Source organism: Apteryx mantelli, chromosome 4 (genome assembly GCF_036417845.1).
Source record: "Apteryx mantelli isolate bAptMan1 chromosome 4, bAptMan1.hap1, whole genome shotgun sequence".
NCBI lineage: Eukaryota > Metazoa > Chordata > Aves > Apterygiformes > Apterygidae > Apteryx > Apteryx mantelli.
In genome coordinates this window covers 30901951-30915717 of record NC_089981.1, presented here as the reverse complement: position 1 = coordinate 30915717, position 13767 = coordinate 30901951, and the positions used below count along the sequence as shown (strand labels likewise).

General features: G+C 41.7%; 1 protein-coding gene across 1 annotated transcript in view; it reads right to left on the bottom strand.

Moving 5' to 3' along the window:
* The window catches only part of MICAL2 (microtubule associated monooxygenase, calponin and LIM domain containing 2), a 120646-nt gene that overhangs the window by 38566 nt on the left and 68313 nt on the right, over positions 1-13767 (bottom strand). Inside the window, exons 25-26 of the mRNA XM_067295346.1 lie at positions 12563-12651; positions 11787-11886 (exon numbers count right to left, since the gene is read on the bottom strand). Of these exons, the coding sequence (XP_067151447.1) occupies positions 11787-11886; positions 12563-12651 (189 nt within the window). The remainder of the gene's footprint in view (positions 1-11786; positions 11887-12562; positions 12652-13767) is intronic.

The following is a 13767-nucleotide window of genomic DNA, read 5'->3' as shown; positions in this document are numbered from 1 at the left end:
TTAAGTTTTCCATTCCTTAAATTACTGTTAATCTCGCCGTTTTAGTAACTGGAAGGAACTGAACATGCCTGAAAATAGTACGCTATACCCTGATTTTGTGTGGGGGACCATTCTTTGAGAACCACATTGCCTGCCCAGCCACAGACTGGGGTGAGTTTATTCACTTCAGTACATGTCTGGAGCCCATTACGACAAAATGGAAGTTTCTTCCCACTTCAGAGAAGCTCAGGCGATTTGGGTTCAGTCCCTCAGTTATACACTTCCCTGAACAAAAGTGAACAAGTTACTTTAGTGGAATTTTCCAAAGGATCTGGACACCCAAATCTTATTAAATTCAGGAAAAGCCTAATTTTAATCCCACTATCCTATGCTGTCCATGTTCACAACAGCACTACCAACACTCCCTCCTTCCCTGCTTTCCCTGGGTGGCCAGAAGAAAGGGCCACTCGCAGCTTTAGGAAGCAGCCCATGACACTGAGTTACAACTAGAAAACACAACGCAGGGAACCAAAGTCCTCTAACAGAGAAAAGACTTCACAAAGCATTTTACAATGCAGATCAATGCTCAAAATACTGCTGTATTCACTTCAGCAGTAATAATTCTGAAATGTAAAACATTTGTGTAATAACCTCTGTGCTGAGACTGCTGATTTCAAAGGCTTTGTGTCCTGGAAGCAGCATCATTGTTCAGGCACAAGCTCGAAGATCTGTTTCTTCAACGCCAAGCGTCTCTCTTTAGTCTAAGCCTTCCTGATCAGTCCTCGACTGACTCATGTTGAGAGTAAATAACGGCTTTTTTTTTTTTTTAAGTGGAGTTTAGCTGCTTTCAGTTAATTAAACAATAGTAATATAGTCAGTGATTTAAACGGAACAATTCTGTATTCATCTGACCCTCCCACTCAAACACGACGAAAAATTTGGATAAACAACTTCTCCTTTGTCTATATCTAAAAACCACTACAGCATCATCGCACTGGGAGAGAAACAACTGTTTTCCTTACAGCCAAGGGATTTAGGAAAAATGTGCTGCCGTGGAGAAGCACTCCTGAAGCCTGATCTGCAGCGCTCATAGCCACATCAGAGCTCACCCAAGGGTCAGGGGTGCTCAGAACCCACTCCATGGGCAGCCTCGGCCAAAGGGCCCATGCAGACCCCTTGACAGATCCAAATCTCTTTCTAATAGAAAACACTTTACTCCCCATGAAGTGTTCTCGCAAGTTTTCTCTATTCAGTATTCCTCCGCCAGCTGAGCAGGCTGGAGCACGCAGGGGAGCGTATGCAGAGGAGCAGGGAAGACGACAAATTCGCCCGAGCCTGCGGGTGACGTGGCAAGGTCGCGTGCTGGACGTACGGTTTGAAGCCAGGGCCCCAGCTTTTCAGAATCCTTCAGCCTGTACTAGCAAGGGATTGCAAAGCATCTCAGCACTGTTGCTTGGCAGAAACCGGGCAGGGCTGGCACTTGGATAGTTTCTAGCTGATTATCAAACCAGAGAGATGAACTGCAGTTCATTCACTGCTCCGCAGAATAGCAGCCTCTAATGAGGAATACAACGATTTCTTTCGGAGGCCCCTGTATATACAAGCCCAGCAACTCTCCTGCAGGAGTTTTTAACCAAGCTTTCTCTTCGCTTCTCTGGAGACACCATCTCTGACTAAGCCCTGCACAAAGTACACAGACTCGAGGTAGCTTTATATTAGCAAAAAGCATGCAAATTCAACGCGGTTGTTCTGCTCAATGAAAGATTACTGCGACTATGCTTCTGTCAAGGACAGGCTTAAAAAGATTTAAAAAACTTACAGAATAATATCCAGACATACCTGAGTCATGACCTAAAAACAGTTTTTGCCTTTTTATTTTTTCTTTAACAGTATCCTTGGTGCTCTGGCTGTGCTTTATAAGGTCTAGCAAGTTGTTTGAGCCCCTGCAGCTCTCCCATGCGGGCTGGGGAGGGCAGAACGGGGCAGAGCCCCGCATACCCCGGGTGAGCACCCTGCGCAGGGCAGGGCAGCCTGCGGAAACCGCGCTAGACACCGAGACATAGCCTGCAGCCCTGAGAGCGCTGCACATCGGCCACAGGCCCAGAAACAAGGATGGAGAAATCCCTCACATGGGGGATTTGGGACTCGGAGGTCTCAAGGGCTTTTGCAAACTCCTCATCTGCACCACATCGCACCGCGAGCATGGCTGTGCCAGACCAGCTCCACTAGCTCTGCTAAAAAGCTCCAGCTTAGATTTTTGAAAGGTGAAATTTAAGAGTTGTTTACTACCCTTCCATGACTAATAAATTGCTAATCAAAGTCTAACACCAAGCAAGCTCTCCGTCCTAATGAAAACCAGATAAACGCATCATCACGTCCCTCCTCCTCATCAGATAGGTTTTGCAGACACCTCAGCCCTGTTTAACGAGGCGAAGGCGCTGAGTTACACCAGGCGTCTCACCACCACCGCACCAAGTCAGCCCCAAAGACACGCCGAAACCCAAGTAAAAGAGCGAGCTATGTCCGTTTAGGCCATGCTCATGGTGACTCATCTGTGATGGGCTCACCAGGGCTTGCACAAGCAAGACGACACAGCAAGCTCCCCCCGAGGACATGAGGCAGCGCTAGACCATTCCTCACCTTCCTCTGCCTGCTCAAGAAATTGCCTGTGCTTACGCCCAGCCCTGAACCAGGACTTTGGATTTGGTGTAGTGGCACCTCCGGCAAGTCGCTTCACCGTTCATGACTCATTTAAGCCTGCAAAACAGGAGCAGCACTCACCCAGGGCTGTCACAGCAACTCAGTCACGTTCAAGGGCTCTCAGGCCCTCGGATGAAAAGCACCACAGAAATCCTAAGGGCTGCGCAGGAGATGGGCGCCCAGGTGACTTACCTCCCTGCGTAATGGGCCCATCGCAACCAGTTACGGCTGTGCCCACGCGTGTGGGGAGCTCACCCCTGCAGCGAGGACGGGGCGGCGGAGGATGGCGCCCAGTCGGGTCACCTCAAACACCTCCCCGTCCTCCCAAACCACGGGAGCACCTCCGAGAGGCGACGTTTCTTCCCCAGCCCCGCAGCAGGTGGGAGGTGAGAGCCCCTGCGCCGGGCGAGGGAGGGCGAGGGGCTCTGCCGGCCTCGCGCAGACCTGCTGGCTATGGCAAGGACAGGAGTAAGTAACTTTAAAGCAGAGGTACTCATCGATATAGGCAGCTCCGATGGTGAAAGCAAATAGCAGTTGGCCTCAAAAACTGTTAAGAAATTCAGTCAGCAGACCACAAATAGATCTGCAGCACACCCAGCACACTTCACTGCTTCGCTGACTTTTTTATTGTACAATAAATCCCCCCCCCCCAAAAAAAAGCCCACCATTTTGAGTGTATTTATGGGTCCTGCTTACATCACACCAGTGCTTTAAGAAAGCCAGTCAGGCAGAAGGAGAAGGAGGCATCTTCATCTTCATACAAATGCTGCAGAAGCACAGCTGAAGTGAAGGAAACCGGGATGAGGCAGAGGGACGTACAGCCGCTGGGGCCCGAGACAGGACCGGAGAGCCAGGACACTTCCCGCTTGCTCAACCTTTGCTCCTGCTGCAACACACAGGTCACCAGCCCACACGGGAGCCAAAGCCCAGCTCAACCCTACCACAGCCCCCGCTGCGCCCTGAAGCCTGAGGTAGGTAAGGCTGCACGTGTGAGAAACCACCGGGGAACAATTTTTTCATCGAACATGGCCTCTAGTCAATGCAGAAAGGCAGCTACTGCAACCAAGACACAACGCCTGACATTTCACCCATCGCAGTTTTGCCTGTCTTTCTCCTCACGCTTGCTCCACACATCTACACCAGCCATTTCCACGTTACGGAGTCCAATAGACGGCAAAGAATAAAACCAGAATGTGCCCTGTTTCCGTGGGGTGGCCCATCGCTGCCTGGGGAAGGGGGCCAGAGGTCCTGCCCTGCTCCCACCCACCCACCCGCAAATGCTCTTCTGCTGCCCTTCTCCTCCCACTCTCCCGCGGGCCCACGCAGCGCACACACCGCTTCTCCAGCGGTAACACACTTCTTCAAAGCGCCCATTACCTACTTCACAAGCAGCTACTTCTGAATCCAGGCACAAAATATAACCAGGGAATTTGAAGCTGGCAAAGCAATGCAGAGCTCAAAGCACACGACTTTCGAATGCATCCAGGATGATGCACATTAACACATTAATGCAAATAAGCAAAAATTAATACAGTGATGAAGGAAAAAGCAACTCGGTGCAAAGGTATCAGATATAATGAGATTATATATTTATGGAAGATGGCTTCTCAGAGGAAAACTCTATGATAGCACATTATTTCTAAAATTTTAGAACAAATGTATATTTTATCAGAGCAATCTGTGCTAGTCTGGTATATTAATGCACAAAATAATTGCAAATTCAGAGTGCAGCTGCAATGGCTTAAGTCCCTGGAGTGATCAGCAGTTTAGTGTCTGTCAAAATAATATTTTTTTTGCACACAGACCCAAAGCAACAAAAACCTTTAAACAAAAACATGAATTAATACCAGCAGAACAAATGCTGAAACAGCAAATTCAAGAGTACTTCACTGCAGTAACATGCAAATTTCTTTGTAATTTCACATTTCAAAAGAACATATCAGAAATTCCAGCCATTTGAAACGAGTTTGGAGCCCACCACCTGATGAGATGAGATCAAAGCCCCTGTTCTTTTTATGTTAACACGGTTCATGAAGAATAGGCTTGGGGGAATATTTACATGACTAATATGTATACTTGGACCAAGCATTAATGCATAATGTCTTCTGATCTTCAACAACATGATCTTTCATACAAAAAAATCAAGTCATCTGCAAACATGTCATGCCTTTGAAAACATAAATATTAATGCAGAAATTGGGTGCATTTCAGAACTCATTGTTTTGATTGGAATGTGAGGAATGAGCAAGCCAGAAGTGAATTAAAGCCAATTAGAATAACTAATTGCCATAATGTTGTGGGAAAATGCAGACCATAGCCCTTGCTTGAGGTTGGAAAACACAGAGAATCAACTTTCAGTGGTATTTAATTGCTGTAGCAGTCTAAAAAAACAGAGGAACAGAAATTACTCTTCTTGGTAGACTTAAAAGAAAGGCTGACATTTGAATTCAAGCGATTTCAAGAAATTTTGTCTGCACTCTTTTTTCAAATCAAATATGCTTAAAAATGGCAAATTCTTTTTCATTATAAAGCATTAGCATATTACAATAAAGGAAGGTTACCTTTAAGTATTCCTGGTACGCTTGATTTTCCTTAAGAGATACCTAGGCAGGTATCTGTGTTGCAGGTAACTGTGGTGCTTTAAGAATGAAATATTAGTTTGGCTTTTCAAAAAATACAGAACCGTGCACATATTTCCAATGCGAATGGCCACAGTGGGAATGGACAAGATGGAACCACTCTGAACCAGTACAGAAAGGAGGAAAGAGAGAGCAACTCCTGGACCTACCAGATACAGCAAACAAACTCTGCTGTTCTAGATCTATAAAGGCATCTATAACATCAAGTAGGTACCCAACCTTAAAAAGCATTAGCAGCGTCAAGAGACACCAGCATCACCTGCTCCGAAGCCATGGTTTTTGGGAGGGTCCTAGCTAAGGGCCAGCCCTAGCCTGGCGCAGCAGTGTGCTTGCCTTTCAAGCAAGTGCCACCGTCCATCCTAACGATATGAAGGGATAACGCATTATCGTTTGGTGTACGTGTTTATAACAGCGTGCGGTGCCGGAGATCAGTCCTGAGGGACGCAGGACTCCTGAGTCACCTTTGTTAAATTCACAAAGAACTTAACCTACTATCCTCTTCCTCTAGCAGCATTATCAGGAACAACGCTCTTGCACTGTATCCCGTCTTGTCTACTAGCATGTCAGGGTACAGACTATTTACTGCTAGGTACCTATCCCTCTTCCGACAGGATCTGATAGCAATTTGATTTTTTGGACCTTATGCACCACCACAAGAAACCTGGACTCTAACATTAGCCCCAACTTTAAGTCATTGTGCTGATATTGTAGCAGGAATAAATGGAACAGTTTGTGAGACAGCATGAACACCTGAGCACCTCTAAACTTTAGTGCCACACAAATCACCACCTTCTGCAGACACAAAAACTTCTTCCGATGTTTTCATACCACCGTCCCTGTCTAAAATGGTCAAGTAAAGATGGTAAAAATCAGCATGCTCTGAAAACTGTAAATAGTGCAAAAGAGTAAATTTAGTTTTATCCACATGGCTTTGTTCACCGCAATTAAGGAACCACCAAGTACTGTTTTAAATGATATTTGCTGCTTCATGTTTTCATTATGCAAATCATCTCCTCCCGGGATGGTAAACTTTCTACTGTGGATGGTGGCTTTTTTGGCAGGAAGGAGGGAATAGTTCATTGAGAATAACATTTGTTGTTCTTTAGCAACTTTGTCTCTAACAATACTTCTAAAAAATTCATTTCTATCATTCAAGCAACTCTAGGGAGGCTCAGTTTGAATTAACTAAAAAGAAAAAACCCCACACAATCTTTCCATTATTTAATTGGGACTATTCTGTTGGGTTTTGTTTTTTTCTTTGAAACACAAAGGAAGATATTATAGCTTAAGAACTGCAGAGTGAGCAAAAAAAAAAAAAGGATAAAGAGGAGGAAGTATTAGGAAAGCTGTTTTGGAGAACCTGCTGTTTAAAAAGAACCACAACACCAGCTTTAAAAACAATAATGAAAATATAAAAAACCCATGACAAAGCAAAGGAAAGCAAAGTAAGTAAATAGCGACCACCGTTATCAGGTAACAAGTCAGCATTATCCATGGCGTCCAAGGATATCTGGAGCTTGCAGATAGCACTCTGGAGGCAGCAGCAATGATAAAGCTTTACCCACAGTCATCACCTGTTTTTTCTGAACACAATGTAAGACCCCAAACACATTTAACATAGCATGACTATTATGACATTTGTTAGTATGTAAAATAAAAACACAAGGAAAGGTAACAGAAGTCCAAGAGAAAAGGTCAAGTGCCACTTGTGTCTGCAATGTAAGCAACCCCCAAGCACATCAACACCAACTTATTTCTCCCAGGAAGAATAAATCCCAGCTCCCAGTCTGAAGAGGATGGGATAACTCGTGCAGTATCTAAGGGTCAAGGACCCAAAAGCCCTTTCAAAACACGCGCACATGTGACAGTACCACCACAGGGAAGCCCACTGGGCCTTTGGGTTAGCCCCAGCAAAGATACCACGACAGCATCCACCAGAAGAGGCATTTGTGAAATGAGTGTGAAGTGACTGCTATCAAGTTTCTGTCTTCAGGATGTATTTTTAAAAGGAAGAGATGAAACAAGGAGACTTATAAAGAACTACATTTATTTTTGTTTACAGCAAATACCATAAATAAAGCTAAAACAATTTTCACTGTGTGCAAAATACAGAATTTCCATGTGAAAATTTAAATACAGAGTTAACTATTGAATGAAAGTATTCAATTAAGATTATAAAGTAGGATGAAAACAGAAGCTTTAGGAGGAGAAGGACAGAATCCTCACTGGCCAGGAAGAGCTAGGAAGACTCTGCAACAGAGGGTAAAACAACACAGCAACGGAAAGTGATTTGAAATGGCAGACCTTCACGTCACAGCCTTCATCTCAAAGCATGCCGAGCTTAGTATCAAAACACCCTAGTCCTAAAATATACAGAAAGTTGTGTCCTAGCCACTTGTGTGGGAAGCAATGCTTGCTTAAAATACAGAGAGGTTCCTGTCCGTGGGCATGGCAAGGGGACTTCCAAAGCCATTTTAGCATACCCGCACAAATAAATACTATTGCTTTGGTCACACAGACATCCAGGTCAGCAAAATAACTGACTCAGGTGTGTGGAGCGGGTGGATTAGCAGCAGATGTTGGTCACCTCTTGGGAATCGCGGCTCAGACCCATTCCCAAAGGCCCTTCCCTCTGGAAGGGACACTCCGCAGGGACGGCGGCACCACGACCATTTCGACCAAACCTACTGGTATTCCCCAGTCAGACTGCACCCTGGATTCTTGTTTGGGTTCATTTCCCCTTTTAGATTGTCAGCATGTGATTACACATCACTGGAATTTATATATAAAAATACAGATAAAATAATCTCTCAAATTTTTTGTGGAGAGTATTGGCAACGTCTCATGCAGCAAGACAAAACCATTAATCGAAGTGGCAAATGGGGCCTGGTTAGAGCTGATATTAGTTAACAAAACAATTCAAACCCAAACACACTCTGGTTATATAAACTTGGAGTTTTAATATTAAGAAACTAAAAATAGCATGCACATCTATTTCTGTTAAGCCTGCCTAATGTTACTTGGGGTGGAAGACTGGTATTTGCATTGCACTGGCTACTTTTTTCAAAAGTATAGTTTTGTATTACACTTTTTCATTATGAGAGCAAGAAGCGCTCAGAAAGCCCCGCACTCCTCAAACACTGCTGGGCTCATTCAGCATTTGAGCGCAGCGGAAGTAGGTGCCCACGCCAACCAGGAGAGTCAGCTGGCTCCTGTCCTAATCTTATTTTAAATCTTTCCTTCAAAACTTTAAAGGAAATAAGGCTTTTCTGATGAGAAACAATTTACTTGCCTAACTTTCCTTAAAGGCACAAGGAAGCGCATGCATGGACACAGAAGAGAGGAAACATGTTTCTACAGAGAGGCGAGACGGCAGCTTTGCTACAACTGTAAACTTCGCACATCACAGGTTAAGCGATCATGCCAAAGTCTCATCCATTAATATACCAGACACACACAATTTGCTCCAAAAGGGTCTTAAAAACCCGCAATTAAATGCCATCAAACAACAGTGTTAGTCACAAAAACATGGAACTGGCAAGCAGAAGAATCACCTGAGAGGAGCAAGGCTTCAGCCAGTGAGCGGGCGCAGCGCCGGGATGGCGAAGCGGACTGAGCCCAACGCAGGAGGTCGGCAGAGAAGACGGCAGAAAAGAAATACAGAACTGAACTTGGTTACACAGGAAGCCATCAGAGAGGTTACTTAGGCAGAAAGAAGAATCAGCCAAAATGAAACTGCCCTTTTCATTAAATTATGAACATGGACAAATAGGTATGAATCTTACTAATAGAGCTTTAAGATAACCAGATTAAAACAAACAAACCAACCAACCCTACCAATTTGACTGATACCAGTAAACAACCTTCCAAACAAAAGCACTTGCAAAAACCCAGGGGAATATGTAATACAATTAAGATTCCTCTGGAAAATGTTTTAGTTATGCAAGCTTTTTTTCTGAATTCTGTTGTGGAAGTGGGTTTTTTTCCTTTTATATAAATCTCTATAAAGCCAATACCACCTTTAGTTTTTACTTTCTACTAGTAAGATTCATTTGCTTTAAGTTCATGGGCTAACAGATTTTCAAGTTTCTTGCTACTTCACCATTTTCTGTAAGTTTACCTTTATGCTCACTCTATTGAAAAGCAGATAATTCCTGACAGTGAACAGCAGGAGAAAATTTCAGGAAAAAATGTTCTGAAAGACTGTGCTGGTGACAAGCTGCAATCAAAACTGATGGCAAGTCAAATTTTAAAACTTTACCATTTAAATTTGATGTGTTGTAAGAGTAACATGGTAAATCACAATGCAGATTCTTTCCTTTTTGGAGTGAAACAATTACTGTCATTAGCAAATAATTAAAAAGTATACAGTGTTCTAAAGTACAGCTTTTAAAAATGCTCTAAAGAGGTACAGATACATTCCTTTGCATATATACAGATGCTTACCATGTTACTATAATGGCCCTGTCAAAATTCTAGCAAATTTTTGCTAAATACATGTTTGAGCATTAATGGCGATTTATTTCAAACAAATGCTATGTTATACCTAAACAATTTTCTTAAACCATTTGCTCAAGTTCTGTGTATATACTTAACATCTTTCCCCCCAAATATGTAAGCACTCTAAAACGTGAAAAGCTTTATCTTCACAGTTTAAAAAATGAAAGTCAAATTATCTGGAGGAAAAATCCTGTTTCTGTCATTTAGTTTAAAAAGAAAACACATTTCTTTCTAATACCTAACAAATAAGACCACTTCAAATGGTCCTTCCCCCTGTTATGTTAAAATCAAACAACTGTATGCCCTTAAGCAGCACAGTCATTTAAGATCACTGGTAGGTGATCCTCCACTTTGGTACTAACGGAATGCAACATTATTTCCTGATACTTTATGGTCTTCTGGCTAGAAATAAGTGCTACAGAAGCCTTCCATTTTAGGGTATACATATTATCATATTTATGTATTCACCTCTTTTCTGGTTAACTTCTGAATTCAAACATTTAGGTACTTGGGAGTCAGGTAGTGTGCTTACCTCACTGGCTAACTAGGCTGAGAAAGCAATCAGACTTTGAGATGTTGCTGGTGTCTCCTTGCCATTAAATAGCCCTATACCTGCCATTGACGCCTTCTGCTTAAGGTAGACCCTGATGAGAGACACCCAAAAGAAAACTACTTAACAGCTGCTCAAGATAATTCAAGTTCATCTTTCCGCCATCAGCTTTGCACACTGAAATGAATGAAAGACCCAACTAAGAAGTAATCTCCTTAGAACACGTTTGTACGTTTTTGTTATATTTATATATATATATATGTTATTTTTTTTTCAGAATTCCAAATACAGTAGGATCAGTGCCTATCCAAGGCGCACACAGCAGTGATTTCAATTAGATACGGGTGCTCCGTAACTCAATATTCATGTAATCAGCCACCTAATGAGGAAGCTTTGACTTGATGAATAAGTGATGTCTAATTACACTACCAGTTTCTTTCACTTAAAATTTCAATCAAGCCTTCACTCAGCTAAGATTTGCTCTTTAAATTTATTTCAAAACTTTATATAAATTAGTAGTACAAATTATACCCACTGTTGACAAAGGGTATTACATGTAGGAAATTTTGAGGGCATGACTAGGAGCAAAATGAATTAAGTTTGTTTTTTTTTTAAAAACATATTCATGCAAGATATAAACCTCATAACCCAGAGCAAAGATGAAAGCAAGAGAAAAAGGAATGCGCCATATTCAGGTTTCAAAACCCAGTCATTTGTTATAAATATTTCCTAAATGTCTGAAAGAACACATATTCTTTCTTGGTCTAACAAAAAAAACAAAAAAAAAAGACGGGTTTTAAAATGTAAACCCCTCAAAATGGCCTGATCACAGGCAGGACAAAAGAGAACCAAAAAGAAAAGAAAAAAAAAAAATCTATAAAACACCCTTCATCAGTCTCGAAGTTCTGGAAATGTGTCTGGACACTGCCCTTCATACACTTTAACATACAGTACATTTTATATTGAAATTTTTGATTGCATCTAGTTTATATCAAAAGGAATCCTTCGTTCTTTTAAGTTAAACAATCAATCACAAAAAGGTTAAAAAAAAAAAAAGGCTCTCAAGGAAAAAGCAAGGCTGTCAATTTTGAAAATCTGAAAGGCACAACTGAGCAAGGCACACAGAAGAATTCAAACCCTAAAGACTTTTTTCGCCCATTCAAGCACGTTTTCAAGTGATAGCTCTGCTTCCCGGTACATATGAGCAAGTACCTCTAGAAGAGCGCAGAGGAATGGCACACCGAGGCTCAAGAGTTCGTACAAATAGGTATAGTTATACGCATTGTCCCTGAAATGAAGGTTGGTAGCGTGCAGAAAACCATGCATCCAGTTAGACAGGCGTCTGGGAATGTCAAGCAGATCCCGTGTCACCCGAAGGGGCCAGCCTAGCGCCCCCCTAAAGAAGGAAGGCAGGATACCTGGGGACCTGTCCTCTGGACTGCTAGCGGTAGCTAAAGTGCTTTCTGGAGTGGTCTCTGTGGCTTTGCGGTCCTCTTTCTTCCATGCTTCTGTTGCCTCCTTACACAAAACATAAAAAAAATTGAATATACTTGGGGGAAAAAAAAAAAAACACAGAAATCGCAGTTTCTGTTACCATTTTCAAGTTATACATGACCTAACTCCAGTATTATGGTACTATTCTGTATCGATACCACTCATGTGACAGAAAGAGCATGCACTACAAAACGTTGAAATTGCTATTTGTTCTTAAATTGGACACCCAGATACTAATGAGACTATAACACTATGAATTTCTGCTGCCTAAATATTTCTGTATACACACTTCAGAGAGATGACTAAATCTTTTGTTTATTTTACTACATCACAAAAAAGAATTAAAGCAAGTTGAAGAAAAAATTAATGATGACAGCACCTAAATGACTGAGACAGGGTATGTTGGAGAACTTAGCAATCTACTTTCTGTGACAACTTCTTAAAAAAAAAAAAAATCAAGTTAATTTTCATTTCTGACTGATGTCAAGTTCCACTTTACCTTCCAGATGAAAAGTTCATTTCCGTTGAAAACCAGACTATAAGTATGTCAAATTCACAAAACCAAAAAGTTATTTTTTTTAGTATTGATTTTGCTACTTTTGGACATTGAATAGAAAACCACACACACAGAAGTATTGCACCATAACCCAGATGAAGCTTCCTCAACATTTAGTGTATTAGATATATAACCAACACATACCTTTCCCTGGACCTGTAACGTAGCTCTTCTCTTTCTGTGTTTATTACTGATTTTGCAGTGTGTAAAATGAGGTTTACAGTAAAATTTACCTGTAAGAAAAAAAGTAAATGATACAATATTTTATCTGTACTTCTAAGGACTGAAAACCTACTATTGTATCTGTAAAAGATGAAATCAATATGTTTAATGGTCAGGCAGCAAAAAGAATCGGAAACTTGTTTTGCTTTACACCCAGCCTTGCCACTGTGAGGAATAACTCACAGTCTTGAACAGATTTTTTTTTTTATTATTTTTTTACAGTGAACAGGTTTACACATTTGTTAAATGAGGTGAGACCATTTATCTACTGCAGAGGTTTGAAGTTTAATGAACAGCAGAAAAACAAGATTCTACAAATACCAAGTCAAAAACCGACTCAGGATATTAACCAGAAAAAAAAATCATTAAATAATCAGCTTAAAAAATCTTCAAAGAAGATTCTTTGGATTGCAAAAGAGCCATCTTTGGCTTTGCATCTTTGATCCTTTCATAGAAACAGATCATGTTAACAGTCCAATCTACTCAAAGCATTTGGAAATGGCAAGGGAATTCTGGAACAGTTTAATAATTTCTCTCTAAATTGGGGGGGGGGGGAAATCCCCTCCCACCCCCTACCCCCACAAAACAGGCTGTAAGTAGAATCTGGATACCATGATTGGAACCTCAATTTGTAAAGAAGACTGAAATGAATTGTACTGCTGCTTGGGAAATACTATTGCTTTCAACTCCTGAGCCATAATATCTTGAAAGAAATAACCCGTATTCCCCCTATTTGTCTAAATCTGCCACTATCCCAACTTATTCTTAAAACTGGCCATTGAAAAAAGTGACTTATAGGTGAGAGATGAGAATAATTCCGTAATGCTGACAGCTAGAGAAAATCACCTCCCCCCCACCCCCTTTGAACTGTGATCAGTCAAACCATGTTTTGGTTGCTCAACTGATTTTCCACCACTGATTCCTTCATTTAAAACTCAAGTAAGTCATAACTGGGCTCTTTTGAAAGACAAGAACTGCAAACACAAGGAATCAAAGATCGAGCAGAATCAAAGCACCCACTCAATAGCCCTGCTGACTGAACTGCTTGGCCAGGTCTTTTTCTCCGGTTCCATTAAAAGCATCTTTATTCAACATTTAAAAATATTCTTAAATAGTTCCCATATTAC